The sequence below is a fragment of the Gopherus evgoodei genome, chromosome 2 (genome assembly GCF_007399415.2).
Source record: "Gopherus evgoodei ecotype Sinaloan lineage chromosome 2, rGopEvg1_v1.p, whole genome shotgun sequence".
Taxonomy (NCBI): Eukaryota; Metazoa; Chordata; order Testudines; family Testudinidae; genus Gopherus; species Gopherus evgoodei.
In genome coordinates, this window is record NC_044323.1 from 299,240,847 (window position 1) to 299,257,046 (window position 16,200).

Sequence of the window (16,200 nt, forward strand, 5' to 3'; positions counted from 1 at the left end):
ATCGGTCTGCATTACTTTGGCTAGTTATTGGGCAGAACCAGTTACCAGCATGGACATATGTCCCCAGGAATGGTGGCTGAAGCATGAAAGGACATATGAATCTTTAGCACATCTTGCACATATCTTGCGAAGCCGGCTAAAACAGTGCCATGAGAATGTCTGTTCTCACTTTCAAGTGACATTGTAAACAAGAAGCAGGCAGCATTATCTCCTTCAAGTATAAACAAACTTGTTTGTCTGAGCAATTGACTGAACAAGAAGTAGGACTGAGTGCACTTGCAGGTTCTAAAGTTTTACATTGTTTTATTTTTTAATGCAGTGTTTTTCCCACATAATTCTACATTTGTAAGTTCAACTTTCACGATAAAGAGATTGCAACACAGTACTTGTATTAGGTGAATTAAATATTATTTCTTTTGGTTTTTTTACAGTTCAAATACTTGTAATAAAAAATATAAAGTGAGCACTGTACACTTTCTATTCTCTGTTGTAATAGAAATCAATATTTGAAAATGTAGAAAACAGCCAAAAGTATTTAAATAAATGGTATTCTATTGTTTAACAGCACCATTAATTGCAATTAATTTTTTTAATTGCTTGACAGCCCTAGTTTAGATTAAAAGTAAAACAAGTTTATTAACAAAAGGAGAGAGGATTACTTTTTTTAATCATTTGACACCCTTAGTTTTTATATAGCTAAAAATCTCATTGTGCAGCCACACTGACCTTCTGCGGCTCTTCTTATCTATCTTCTGCATCAGAATAGTTTGATGTTGAGCCTCCAGAATTACATCTTTTAAGGAACTGCCAGCCCCCTTCAACTCCTTTTCTTCTTAACTGGTCTTTCCATGGGATGTTGCCTATTATTTCTCTGACTCAGCTGAAATCTGCTTTTCTGAAGTTTAGCGTCCTAGTTTTGTTGTTCTCATGTTCTCCTTTCCATAGAACCTTGAATTTTATCAGATCATGGTCACTTCCTCCAAAGTTCCTGAGTACCTTCATGTTCTCAACTAATTCATTCCTGTTGGTCTAAACCAGATCCAAAATAGATGACCCTCTAGTTGTTTCCTCAACTTTCTGGTCCCCTACATACGCTAAGAATTTGTAGGACATATGTTTTTCTGTAATAGTCTTCCAACAGATATCACAGAAGTTAAAATCTCCCATTAATACTAGCTCATGTGTGTTTACTAATCTTGTTACCTGTTTGTAGAATGACTCATCCACTTCCTCTTCCTGATTTGGTTGTCTAAAATAAACCTCCACCATAACATCACTACTGTCAACCTATTATCAACTGAAGATAATTCCAGATTATACCTCTTTCTAACCAATCAAGATTTAATTGATCACTGAATTAGAAATTAGTGATTGTCAAGGTGTAAGTGATCACAAGTGTATTGAGTGTCCCCACAGGGTTTTACATTGGGTTAAAAATCACACCTTTAGTTAAACCAGTGCACCTTTATATATAAACAAGGCCTGTTACCCATTATGATCGAGCACTCCCAGAACAACTCTATGTAGCACCTACCTATATGCGGGCTGTGTATTAGGGCTGGCTCATTCTGCTTATTGCTGGATTTCCTTGGGAGCTTGGAGCTGCTCTCTTCCTTAGTTGTGCCTTTCCTCTGAGCTTTCTGGCCTAATACTGGGAAAGGGGAACAAAAAACAAAACAAAAACCTTTAGTCATTTTATTTACCAGAGGCTACCTGATACCTAAAGATAAGCTCCTAAATCTGTAAAACTTCCAAAAGTGTTGGATGCCCATAAATCCCACTAAATTCAATAGTCAGGCCAGAACACAGAACATCATTGGTGATGCTAATGAATGATCTCTTGAAGTTGATGGAAGGCAGACATTCATTCTCATACTCCTGGGCCTCTCTTCAGCCAACAACACTGTCTGTCATGAGCTACTGCTATTCCACCTGAGGGAGATGGTAGGAATCCACGGAAATATGCTAAAATGGTTTGAATACTCCCTGGCAGGATGCACCCAAAGGACAGTGATGGGAAACTGCACCTCCACTCTCAGACCTGTGTTCCCTCTAAGGTGTGCACCTGGGCAGCCGCATAAGCGGGCAGCAAGGGCTGTGCACCTAATTAGTGGAAGTGCACAAGCGTGGCTCCACTAATTAGGTGCCTGGACCCTGGAGAGGACACACATGTAAGCCAGTGGTGTGGGGGGAATAGGGGTAATGGCCTCCTCTCTCCCAGCCCCAGCTTGGCTGCGGTGGCCAGGGAGATGCCTCTGGGAGCCAACTGAAAACAAAGTAGTTAAGCTCACAGTGGCAGGCAGTTACATTCTAAGCAAGCTGGTGACTCTGTTGCTCGAATGTTTAGCCCCAAGTACAGAGACAGTAATCAAGTCTGAAGGTGACAAATACATGGCTTATTGGGGCTAGATCTTCAAGGAAGAAGGAGTAGAGGATTTTAGCAGCTGATGGTGGAAGAAGGTGGTGTTGTATTTATGTGGTTCTGATTTTTTGTTTTTTTGCCACAGACCACTTTAAGGTTAGGGAGGTCCTCTCAGCCACTGATACTACTTGGTCATTTAAAGGATGGTGGGTGTCTTCCAGGGCTAATAGAAATACTTGATTTTCACCGGTGTTCACCAGTTTCCAGGGGCACAGCACAGCTTTCAAATGTTTCCAAGGAATTCTAGCACTTCATTGTGCAGGAGTTAGGGCCAAATTCTTGTCCAGCCCTCTCCCCAAACAAATTCTAAAACTTAATGTAAACCACTTGTCTGGATTGCAGACAAGTGATTTCCATTAAGTTTTAGAATTTGTTTGGGGAGAGGTATTGCAAACCATTAAGGCCATATCTTTGCTATCTGGAATAGTTCTGGCTCTTTAGATTACTCCCATTGACTAATAAGTAGCAAGCACTAGGTTTGGTGCTAAGTGTTTTGTAGGATGAAGACTTTATTTGCAAGCTCCGAAACCATGTGTTAATGTGATCTGTTTACTTAAGGGACTTACAAAAACTTAATGAGCCTACTCAGTTTTTGAGTTGGTCACACTCACAATATGAAACCAGGAGAACTTTAACTTTGCCTGTTTCTACAAGGTTCTGTTGCACTAACACAGCATGAGTCCTAAACACTCATTTAAAATACCCATCATCAACCACTTGATGTTTTACTTCCCGTCATATTTTCAGTGTTGTCACTTATTTGTTTATGGTTTTGTTTGCTGTCTGTGTTGCTTTATTAGTTATTTTTACTGTTCTATGTGTGTGAAGTATTAATCAGCTTAAGAGTTGACATCCCACAGAAATTGTATAAGCCTGAGTGAATGCCTTTTACTCTCCTTTCCAATATCAGAAAATATTGTATTAATATTTGCAAGGAGAGCATCACTATTTCCAGTTGACTCATAGATTTGTTTAGCATCTTAAAGCTGAGCTACGTGTGCAGATAATATGCATGCAAGAGGGATAGTTTTGTAAACCGCAAATGTCTGTAGTATGCTAGCGTTTTGACAGATGCTTCATTTTTCGAGAGCAGCTTTCCCTGAAGATGTAGTGGTCTATGATAGGATTAGATTATTGAATTGAGCCTCTGGTGCATATTTTTTATGCTTTCACGTAATGGCCATGACTTTGTTTTATCTATATAGCTCTGTCATAAACAGATAGTTAAGGGTTAATGTCTCTTATCTGTAAAGGGTTAAGAAGCTCAGTAAACCTGTCTGACACCTGACCAGAGGACCAATAGAGGGACAAGATACTTTCAAATCTTGGTGGAGGGAAGTCTTTGTTTGTCTTTTTTTTTTTTTTTTTTTTTTGTTCGTTCGCTCTCGGGATAAGAGGGACGGGACATCAATCCAGGCTCTCCAAATCTTTCTGAATTAGTCTCTCATGTTTCAAACTTGTAAGTAATTATGTTTGTTTTCTCAACTTGTAAATGTTTCTTTTTGCTGGAAGGATTTTACCTCTGTTTGCTGTAACTTTGAACCTAAGGCTAGGGGGGGCCCCTCTGGTCTATAGGAATCTGATTACCCTGTAAAGCATTTTCCATCCTGATTTTAGAGATAATTTTTACCTTTTCTTTCTTTAATTAAAAGCTTTCTTTTTAAGAACCTGATTGATTTTTTCCTTGTGTTAAGATCCAAGGGGATTGGATCTGGACTCACCAGGGATTGGTGGGGGAAATGAGGGGGGTGGTAAATATCTCCTTGTTTTAAGATCCAAGGGGTTTGGATCTGTGTTCACCAGGGAATTGATGAAGTCCCTCAACACAACCCAGGGAAGGGACGAAGTTTTGGGGGAACAGAGAGTGCCCCAGACACTGGAATTCTGGGTGGTGGCAGTGTATACCAGATCTAAGCTAGTAATTAGGCTTAGAAGTGTCCATGCAGGTCCCCACATTTGTACCCATAAGTTCAGAGTGGGGAAAGAAATGTTGACAAGCTGTTTTCAGTATGCCACAGTTTGGTGTGTTTACTAGCTTGAGTTGTTAGAAAGGATTATAAAATACATGTACTCCAAGGGCAGTGTTAATTTTCTTTTTATTTGATTTCATATTAAACAAACATCTTAAGCAGTGTACCTTGTTAATTAACCCTTGTTTTAATATTCTCTCTTCTTCCATACCTCTGAACTTTTAAAAAATATATAATATATCTAGGTTTTGTTTTTTTTTAATACTAGTGACGCACATCTGCACATTTCCTTGATATTGGTGCTGCACATAAAATTCATTCCGCACATGGATGGAAAAAATTAGAGGGAACATTGTCTCAGACCCGTCATTTGTGAAGTCCCAAAATTATCAATTGTCTCCTAGGTCCTATTCAACATCTGCATACTGCTACTGGGAAAACTGGTGAGATGGCATTGACTCAAGTGTCCACAATATGTAGATAAGACTCCTCTACCAAGCTTCAACACATACAACATCATCGCTGGCATTAAGCTAGCCCACTGCTTGGACAAGAGCATCTGGTAGAAGCCGAACCCAGGCAAGACAGAGATTATGCTGACTGGCAGAAAAAAGCTCTTTGAAGAGCCTGCAATCAGTGTGCAGTATCCATTGGTTGAAGATACACAAACTATAGCTGGACACTTCAGACCACAGTTTAGGAGTGCTCCTGAATTCCTTTCTGACACTAAGCTCTGATATACAGCAGTGTATATATTGCATGGTATTCCTTAAAATATAGCATAATGAATGACAGTGGGAAGCACAGTCATCTGGACATGTGCTTTGTCACAGAGGGCCCCCAAAACATATAACTCTCTGGTCTCTTGGGGTTCCACAGTTGGGGTGTGGTGTTACCATGTGTAATCATAATGGTACCTCCATAGTGGGCAATCCCTAAGCTTGCAGTTATGTACGAACCAGACTGGGCATAAAGTCTCCCCTGGAAAGCTGGAAATATGACAATTTAACCACTTTGCAGAATGTAATCGTACAGCTAATATAGATGCCATGCTGGAAGGATCCTGATTTAAGCTGGCCGCAGCCTGGAGCTGGAAATAATTCCTTATGGATAAGCATGTGGAAGCCACTGTGGTAGCAGGTGCAAACAGAGCTCGTCAATCTGTCCTTTCAGTCCATTACATGGATGGGTGATACACCCCAAAGAATGGTGGGTGGACCAGGTACACCCAACTGCAGCACATACATAGAAGGGTTGAAGCAACCATTTAATTAGTGGGTGAGGGAATACACATGGAATTGTCACTGCAAAAGGGATCTATGGGCAGTAGGAACCACAGGGTTGGGTGTATAGAATCTGGGGAAAAAGGCATGTATAGGAATGCAAAACGCTGAACTAGGGGGCTAGCACCTGGGTAATAGTTGCAGTGGTCCCTTGGAATAAGATAGCAACTAAGGTGGTCCCCCGAGCCCTATGGAAATAATAAGAAAGGAAGGACCACTGGCGGATAGACAGGGAGAATAAAATGGTGTAAAATGGACAATTATTCAGTTGTGTTTGTCCAAAAAAATAAAATATTGTAAATATGCCCCTCTCCAATGGCCATAAAGAAGCAGACCCAATGGCCTGTGCCAGGCGTGGACAATTAAATGTAATATATATGGGGTATGGAGTGTGCTGCTGGGAGTGTGCACAATTCTGGAATATAACACTTGAGAGTACAAGTGCACTAGCATCTGGCACAATTACACACATCTACATGCTGCCATCGGGACTTTGGTGCATAAATGGATCTACGAAACTCATTGCTGTGGACAACTGAACCAGTGCATTGCCCAATTCTATATCAAGTGGCTGAGCTGGTTTGGACAAGACCCCGTATCTCTCTATAAATATTCAATAGACTCATGATATGGACAAGAACACATGAACACTGCAGGGGCAGTTCACTGCAACTGCCAACAACTGGACACATTTAAAATATACACTCCAAAATGGTGTTACAGGATTTTAACCATATTAAAGGAGGAGAAGCAGTGTTTCTGGTGGTGGACCGGATGCTGGACTCAGGTCTTGGAAGCCCAGGCCCTTTGAGGAAAGAATACTTCCACCCAACTAGCTACGGAACTGCCTGCTGATTGTACTTAAGACTGATATAACCTGTGCCATTTGGACAGGCATAATGGACACTCATTCTCTTCCTGGTCATATTACTCATGTTGTAGGGATGTTATTCATATTAATTGCATTCATGAGGTGCTTAAAATTATGTGCTATCCTAGGATCTCCCTGAAAACCATACTTGTAAACTCAGCAGCTTACCCTTTTTATGACCTGCCTTCTCTCTCTCCCCGTAGCATGACTGGTGGACCAAGGTATCAGGCTAACTGGAGCCAGGGCCTCCAGCCCGAGTGCCCTGCCATCCAGTGTGCGGGAAGGAGGGGCGCCTGGGCCCTTCTTTGAAGAGAGTGGGGGAGTGCTGGGATATGTAAGGGTTAAGTAGAAACCTGGGAAACTGACAATGTACTAGCATGGTATCAGGGAGTAGGCACAGGCATGCACTATTTCTTTTCTTGATAAAAAGTGTCTTCCTGCCATAAAGTTCCCTTCTGCTTGTTAAGAGTTGATAAGCTCACAGCTGCATAAGGAATATGGGGATCTAAAAGAATACTTTTTTGGGTAAAGCAGTGTCATCTCCCGCTCCCTTCCTTTCCCAGCTACACAAACGAGCTCGGAGTCATGGCCCCTTCCTCCCTCCCCTGCAAACTGCTGATCACAATAATTGCAGCTACAAATTTCCTTAAAGAAATGTATTTTCAAAGTAAAAGTTATCTGTAGAATATGTTAATGCTGTAAACAGTAATCAGGGGCAGGAATAATTATATTCAGTATATAGCTACTCATATTCATTATATGGGCATTTCTGTTACTCAGTGAGGGTTTGGGGAGTGTTGTAGTAAATGTAGATATCTACATATTAACTTAGTTACAGCACACTCCTTTTTATTTAATTCAGTGCTTACTCAACAACTGAGTAGAGGGGAACAAATACCGCAATAAAGAAGCCCATTTACACAATCTGCCTCTGGGTCCCCCTGCTCTCTCTAACATTTAGAAGGTAACATGTTCTATCACTATGTTTGACCAGAGGATAGTGTCCCATCCTGGAAGATGATGATCTGGGCTCAGCTGTACAAATTTCAGTTATTTTGCAGCTGGCCTACAGCAATGTGATCCACCTGAAAATGAAGATGTAAGCCCTCAGGAAACTTCAACTAGTACAGAATGAAGATGCCTATCACAGCAACACAGGCTATCGTGAGCACATCAAACCTGTCTTTCGCTCAATATGCTATCTTCCCATAGAACAATAAATGAAGTTTAAGGTCTCAGAACTTACCTTCAATGGTTTGACCCAAGGATACCTAGAAGAATGCCTAAAGCTCCAGGTTGAGGACAGCAGTTATAAGAACAGACGTACTAGAATAGACCAAAGGTCCATCTAGCCCAGTACCCTGTCTTCCAATAGTGGCCAATGTCAGGTGCTTCAGAGGGAATGAACAGAACAGGGAATCATCAAGTGATCCATCCCCTGCCACCTGCCCATTCCCAGCTTCTGACAAACAGAGGCTAGGGACACCAGTCAACAGATCCACTCCTTCGGCACAATGGAACTGTCTACAGCACAGATAAACTCACCTGTGCAAGAGGCTGGAGCTGGTCCAAGACTGCTAAACAAACTTCCATAGGAAATAAAAACTACCACAAGCCTCACCACCAGGTTGAAGAAGTGCAAAAGTTCACTTCTTCAACCTGCCTTCTATAATATAAAACACTTAGCACAGTGCATATATAATTACACTCACAAAAAGATACCCCATATACTATGCTAAAAGAACATTAAAGTTGTGAAGTCAAATGCTCTAAAGGTAGGACATAAATGAATTAAGGTTGCCTGTGCAATCTCATTGCTGAGCTTAATTGAGCCCCCTTGTGCATATTACAGAAGCTCCCAGTACGTCCCTCGGCCCGCACCACTTCCAGTGGCTCCCGTTGGCCCGGAGCAGCAAACAGCGCCCACTGGGAGCTGCGATCGGCTGGACCTGCAGACGGGGCAGGTAAACAAACCGGCCTGGCCAGCCAGGGGCTTTTCCTACACAAACGGCGTCCCCTGTTTGAGAAACCCTGCTCTATGGACATTCTTATGTTCAAGCCATTTTGAGAAAAAAATGACAAAGAAAAATGAAGTATGGTAGTGCTCATTATACCAGGTCACGTTATTTAGTGTTAAATGATGAAGGGGACAGGTCACTAATAGAGAGGGATCTGTATTGCTTGGTGAACTGGGCACAGGAAAACAATATATGTTTCAAAACAATCAAATGTAAAGTTATAAAAAGAATGTAGACCATTCTTACGGAATGGGGGACTCTATCCAGGGAATCAGTAACTCTAAAAAGGATTTGGGGGTGAGGATGGACAATCAGCTGTACATGAACTTCCAGTGTACAGCTGTGGCCAAAAGGACTACTGCAATGCTTGAATTCCCAGGGAAAACTTGAGTAGAGAGTCTATATTACCATTGTATTTGGGACTGGTGCAATCACAACTGGAATGTTGTGTCTAGTTCTGATATCCATAATTGTTTCAAGAAGTTGATAAACTGGAGAGGGTTCAAAGAAGAGCCAGGAGATTGATAAGAAGTTTGGAAAACACATTTTATAGTCATAGGTATCAGGAGCTCAATTTATTTAGCTTAATAAAAGAGAAGGTTAAGGAGTGACATGATCACAGTCTGTAAGTATCTACATGGAGAACAAAAATTTGATAATGAGCTCATCAGTCTAGTAGACTAAGGTATAGCAAGATTCAAAGACGAAGTGGAAGGTAGACAAATTCAGACTAGAAATAAAGCACACTTTTTTTTAAAAACAGTGAAGGTAATTAACTATTGGAACATCTTACCAAGGGTTCTGGTAGATTCTCTATCAATCACAATTTTAAAATCAAATTGACTATTTTTCTATAAAGATATACTCTTGTTCAATAAGGAAGTATTTCAATGAAGTCCTATGGCCTGTGTTATGCAGGTCAGACTAGATGATCACAGTGGTTCTTTTTGGCCTTAAAAATCTATGAGAGTTTTAAATTACAATTTTTCTTCCTTATTATCCAGACTCCTAGCATTTGTATAAAAGCAACTGAATTTCGCCCCCCCTTCACATTCTTTCCCACCTCACCTCAATATATTCACAATACCTTGAGCTTGAGTGATATATTTAAGCATTTGTAGTGCAACTGCCTTCTTAGCATCTTCTCACGGAATTCCTAGTTTAACACACTGCTACCTGCTCCAACTGGTCTTCAACAGAGATTAGCCCACCTACTTCTGTGTTGCTGCTGGTCCTATTTGTTCAGACCCTTCTCCCACTGGAATGTGACCCAACATTCCACACAACTGAAGCCTTCAGTTTCATATCACCCAGATAGATAATGGTGCACCTCCACTAATTTCTGCCTTCTGCTGTCCCTCATTTATGGGAATGGAAGGATCTCTGAGAGATGAAGAAGAAAAATTCCAAGTCACATCACGTCCAAGAGAAATGAGTCTTTGGTCCAGAGGTCACAGCACTAGCTTAGGAGATGTGTATTCAAATCCCTGCTAGACCAACGATATCCTGTGTGACCTCAGGCACATCACTTAACCGCTCAGTTCCCCACCTGTGAAATGGGGATAAAAGCATTTCTTTACCTCCCAGGAGTGTTATAAGGATAAATGCATTAATGACTGTGAGGTGCTCAGATACTACAGTAACGGGGGCCATAAAAGTACCAAAGGCTCACATCTCTGAAGTTTTCAATATTTTTTTTATTTCCATGTGATGCTGTCCACCATGTATTCCAATGTGTATCATCACCAGGAGACTTGTCAGTAGACATCACCAGGAGACTTCAGATCCCCATCCAATTTTACAGTTATATTTCATGTCTTTGTTCCAGGGAAGCTACACATCATCCTGGTGAATTCTCTGTTCATTCTCTCCTTAATATGGAATCACTGATGATAGCTGTCATTTTAGAACAGTTAAAAATCTCTTGGACATCCTTGCCAGTAAGAAGCAAGCAGCTACCCCCTGTAACTTTGTTCTATTTCTTCTTTAGTTGCCTCATTGAGTATTGCAATTCAATACTGCGAAAAGAGTTGAATACCTCCTGTTTCTCTTTCCTCTGTTGTCTGCAAATTGCCAGTCATCACCTTTAGTTTCTACACTTTTATGTTCCTTCTTCACCAAGCCTTATCCAGTAGTATTGGTGGAAACAATTCCCAAATCTTGTTGTCCAACAAGTCTTTGCCATCTCAGTCGGTATGCAGCATTGATACTGGTGATTCCAGATCATATATCTTCTCCGCCAGCATGGCTACCAAGTTACAATTCCTATATAAGAAATCTTTGCTGTCTTCCGGCATGCAGGAAAACAAAGCACATCCACCACAGGTCATGACGACTGTTCCATTGTTGGCCACATCTGCTGCATGGGATAGCACTGTACCTAAATGGAAAGAAATCACACTCCCTACCTGGAACTCCCAAACTGATGATGATGCAGCAGGCTGAAAGACAACAACAACAGACACAGAACCAGGATTCCCTCACCACAACTCTACCTGGTTTTCTAGATGCCGTTCCTGATTTCTTCACCAGTGAAGCTGGTTTGGAACCTTTCTGAGCTGCAGCTTTTTCTGCTGCTTTCCTGTCACTCATTTTCCTGAAACAGAATAGAGGCCAGCAGGTTTCTTATTAACTTTAAAGCACTAATCAGCTCAGTTTTGCACTAGCCAAGAGACAGCGACTCCTTTGGTCCTGCAAACGCCAATGCATGTGAGTAGCCCCAATAAATTCAATAGGATTACTTGAGTGTGTCTGCAGTATCATGTCCGCTTCTGGCATGGATGTGAGGGGAAGAAGTTAATTCTGGTGCTAAGAAACCTCAGCATTTTTGTCAGATATTTTGGTCCCTGTCCCCTAACGCTTGTCAAAAATATTTTCAAACTGGTTTAGAACCTAAGGGAATTTTCATCTGAAAAAAATTCCAGAAGTGTAGTGAAGAATAAGAGTACATACCAGTAATGTAGAGGTTTAAAAAGAGTACAAGAATGCTATACTTCTAAAAATACCCAGAAAATTCAGAATTAAGGCTAAATTTAAACATTTGACAACACAGAAGTGTAATTAAGGCTCCCAAAGTATCTTAACTTTACCCATCCCTTTATTACAGTAGTGCCCACAGCTCCCAGGCAAGATCCCGGAACGACGTCCTTAGAAAAACTGCAGAGAAATCAGGTACAACCTCATCCATCCAAAACAACTGCTGACATCAGTGACCGCCAACCCGAGCTAAAGCCGTGGTACCAACGGGCCTTCCGCTCAGGCCTAGGGAGGCAAATACCGACGTGCCCATGGTCCTTCCCCGGCACTGACTTCCTACCGACCTCCCGCTTCCCCGCGTCTGACCTACCCTGCCAGCGCCGCGGGCCCCGACCTGCTGTCCCGGGGTCGCCCGCATGAGCGCTCGGCCTCCGCCTGTAACGGCAGCAGCCCCAACCGTCACCTGGCAACGGCGACGCCGGAAGCGCGTCCGTTCCCGTCCGGAATTGAAAGGGCGGGTCTGAACCCCACACGTCACGCCCCAGTTGTTGAAGTGACCGCCACAGATCAGAACCCCACCCACTTCCTTTAGCGTCAGGACCCCTGGCCAGGCTTCCCCGGCTCCACCAATGGGCGCTCCGGTACCAGCCTCTCTCTCCCCCCCTCCCGCCAGGATTCCCCGGCTCCACCAATCCGCGCTCCGGTACCAGCCTCTCTCTTTCCTCTCCCGCCTCCAGGCTTCCCCGGCTCCACCAATGGGCGCTCCGGTACCAGCCCCTCTCTCCCCCCCCGCCAGGATTCCCTGGCTCCACCAATCCGCGCTCCGGTACCAGCCCCTCTCTTTCCTTCCCCGCCTCCAGGCTTCCCCGGCTCCACCAATGGGCGCTCCGGTACCCCTCCCCTTCCGCCCTTGCAGGTAACCATCCCTCTTCCCCCCCATCCCTCCCCCCCGCACAGATTACCCACTCCTGCAACACCCATGCAGGTGGCAACCCCCATCCTCCCTCAATGCCCATGCAGGTGCCAACTACCCCATCCCCCCAATGACCATACAGGTGCCAACCACCCTATTTCCCCCCTCCCAGTGCCCATGCAGGTGTCAACCCGCCCCATGACCATTCAGGTGCCAACTACCCCATTTCCCCCCCAATGCACATGGAGGTGCCAACCACTCCATTTCCCCCCTCCCCCAATGCCCATGCAGGTGCCAGCCAGCCCCCCCTCAATGCCCATGCAGGTGCCAACCATCTCATCTCCCCTCAATGCCCATGCAGGTGCCAACCACCTCATTTCTCCCCCTTCCCCAATGCCCATGCAGGTGCCAACCACCCCATCCCCCATCAATGCCCATGCAGGTGCCAACCACCCCATCCTCCAATGCCCATGCAGGTGCCAACCACCCTATTTCCCCCCCAATGCCCATGCAGGTGTCAAGCCGCACCATGACCATGTAGGTGCCAACTACCCCATCCCCCCCATGCCCATGCAGATACCAACCACCCCATTTCCCCCCCTCCCCCAATGCCCATGCAGGTGTCAACCTCCCCCATGCCTGTGCAGGTGCCAACCCCCCCATTCCCACCCTCCCCCAATGCCCATGCAGGTGTCAAACCCACCATCCCACTCCTGCAACACCCATGCAGGTGCCAGTCACCCCATTCCTCCCCCACCAATGCCCATGCAGAGGTCTATTCCCCTCCCCTCTCATCTGCAATGCCCAGGCAAGTATCAACTTCCCCCATTCCTTTCATTGCCCGTGCAAGTATAGCCATCCCTATCATCCCCCATCTAGGTACCACTCCTCCAGACCAATTATCCCCAACATCCCCCATCCAGATACCAACTCCCCAGCCCCATCGTCCATCCAGGTATAACCATCTCCTGCATCACCACACCCCAGCCCCCTGCCCCAGCCCGGATCCCCCTCCCACACTCCGAACCCCTCGGCCCCATCCCCAGGCCTATCCAGACCTGAAGACTCTGTGGAGCTTGAAATCTTCTGTCTTTCACCAAACAGAAGCTGATCCAATAAAAGATATTACTTCACGCACCTTGTCTCTTTAGATATAATATACTTACAGTTCTGTAAGGCATTTTACTTATTACCCCATGACATTCTGATTTAAAAAGTAGCACTATAATATCAATAAAGCACATGTTAAGTGAATTAAGAACTAGCTGACTGGTCGAGGCATCATTAGTGAATGGGGGTGTTTCTAGTGGGGCTCTGCTGGGATTGGTTCTAGGTGTGAGACGATTCAACATTTTTATTAATGATTTGGCAGAAAGTATAAAATCACTGCTGGTAAAATTTGCAGGTGACAAAGACTGGCAGTGATAATGATGGGGACAGGGCAGTCATATTCAAACAAAATGTGTTGGGTTGGGGCACAGGCTTACCTTGGGTGGCTCCCAGTTAGCGGCACAGCAGGGGTGCTAAGTAGGCATCCTGCCTGTCTTGCCACCGCATACCGCACTGCGCCGGGGAAGTGACCAGCAGCAGGTCCAGCTCCTAAGCAGAGGCACGCAGTCAGCTCTGTGTGGCTCTCACCTGCAGGCACCGCAGGAACTGGCCAATGGGAGTGTGGAGCCAGTGCTCGGGGTGGCCCCGTGCCCCCCTCCCCTGCCTAGGAGCTGGACCTTCTGCTTGCCACTTCTGGGGCACACTGCAGTGTCAGAACAGGTAGGGACTAGCCTGCCTTAGTTGGGCAGCACTGCCAACTGGACTTTTAATGGCCTGGTCAACGGTGCTGACCACAGCCACCATGACCCAGTACTGGGTCACAACCCACAGTTTGAAAACCACTGCCTTAGGTCACACCATTCTCCTTGGCATTTCCTACCGGCTAGCTTAGACAGTTCCCTGCTCAGCATGCTGGCTTTTGGGAATTCCATTCTTAGGCCACCACCTTTCATGCTGACCAATATTGTCTCCTTGTGTCCTTGTATTCCCCCATCCGTTTCCCCTTGTCTTATACTTAACATTGCAAACTCTCTGGGGCATGGACTGTCTTTTTGTTCTCTGTTTGTACAGCACCTAGCACAATGGAGTCCTGGTTCATGACTGGGGCTCCTAGGCACTACAATAATAGGCTTTCCCCGAGCATTGTATAAAGCATTTGACTCAGGGTTGTAAATTTCAATGGATGGCAGGGAGCCAAGTCCCCTTGTGAATCCTACACTAAGCACCTAGACTCTTTCCCCCACTTACAATAGCTGGAGTCTTGTCCTGTCTGTCTCTATGCAATTTTTCTTCCAGTTCAATGAGATTTTATTCATATGGCCAGCTCTATGAGTGCTGCTGTAAGAAAAGAGGCAAAGAACCCTCAGGTCTCTGTCAAGGTGCATGCGTGTGTGGGGCGAGGGGTACAATCCCACAGAGGCTACACACTATGTGTGGACTGTGATCCCTTGTGTCCATTTGTCAAACACAGAGCACTGCAAGCCTCCCCCCCCCCAGAGACACTTCCCTGTGTTTGTCAGGAATTGGGTTACCAAGGTGAGTCAGCTCACAGCTTCACTCATTGGAGCTGACTCTTGAGCCGCTCCCTCTGCTGCAGTCCTGGGCACCACCCTTTGCACAACCAGTCACAGCTGTTGCCAAGCTTTAATAAAGTAGAACATGAAAGACAAAATAACAGGCAGCTGCCCCACCCTCAATTGAGGGAAATCTCACTTTGTTAACCCTTTGTGGTCCGGACTGGAAAATTTTGCCCAGCCACTTCCTTTCACCTAGGCAGGAGCCACCTCCTTCACCTAGTTAAACCCTCTACCCTGGCGCATGCTGCATTTTTCTTTTCAGCTTTTTTGTCATTCCCTGGCTCTGACTGGGGAGGTTGGGGGTATGCACACAGTTCGGGTGTGGGGTAACCCCTGTGGGAATGATTATTAGTAGCACTACTGTCATGCTGAAGGCTCCAATCACTTGAATTGTGCTGTGCACTGTGCAGGTAGGTAGTGAGACATAGGCTCAGCCCCCAAACAGCTCACACTCTGAGTGCCAGTTTGTGAGCCAATAATCTCTAGGTAGTTGCAGTTTCTCAATGTGGCGAATTTCCAGGTCTCTCCATTACAAAGGTGTATGCCAGCCCATAATGAGGGCCGGATCAGGCCCTGGCAGCTATGCTGGGTGCAGATAAGGGCAGCATTTGAGCTCTCTAAGTGGAATCTGGGTGGGTATTTATGGCCCTTAGTGTGTGAAGTTGATGTCACAGTTATTGTATCCTATACTACTCACTGATCACTTGGGCCTAGGAGGTGTCAAAGTGACTATAGGCCCCTCAGGACTCGAATGTTTTTGTTGCAACTTTGCTAACATGAGCCTATGCTAGTGAAGACCAAAAAACTAGAAATCATCTTTAGAATTAACCCAAATGGGCGGTGAGCTGCTGCTAAATACAAGCTATCCTGTCACACTGTGGGGGATACTGGAACGGGTCAGACCTCGTTCCAGTATCCTAGACTGATGCAGGCAGGTATCGCTCATTTGATCATCTGCTGGGGGAAAGGGCTGGGAACACTCCCGAATAGAGCTGTGCAAGGCTCAGTCAGGGCATGTCTAAATCACTTTCTTTTCAGTCTGTGAAGTGTTGAATTTCAGAATCTCTGGAAGCCGCTGGGAGTTGTTTTTTCCCTTCCTGCAGGAGGAGACCTGAGCTCC

General features: G+C 44.9%; 1 protein-coding gene across 1 annotated transcript in view; it reads right to left on the reverse strand.

Annotated features, from left to right (window-relative positions):
• Positions 1 to 11,993, reverse strand: part of IQANK1 (IQ motif and ankyrin repeat containing 1) — a 178,937-nt gene extending 166,944 nt beyond the window's left edge. Inside the window, exons 1-3 of the mRNA XM_030554161.1 lie at positions 11,911 to 11,993; positions 11,060 to 11,160; positions 1,535 to 1,651 (exon numbers count right to left, since the gene is read on the reverse strand). Coding sequence (XP_030410021.1) covers positions 1,535 to 1,651; positions 11,060 to 11,156 — 214 coding nt within the window. The 5' untranslated portion in view covers positions 11,157 to 11,160; positions 11,911 to 11,993. The remainder of the gene's footprint in view (positions 1 to 1,534; positions 1,652 to 11,059; positions 11,161 to 11,910) is intronic.
• Between the last annotated feature and the right edge of the window lie 4,207 nt (positions 11,994 to 16,200).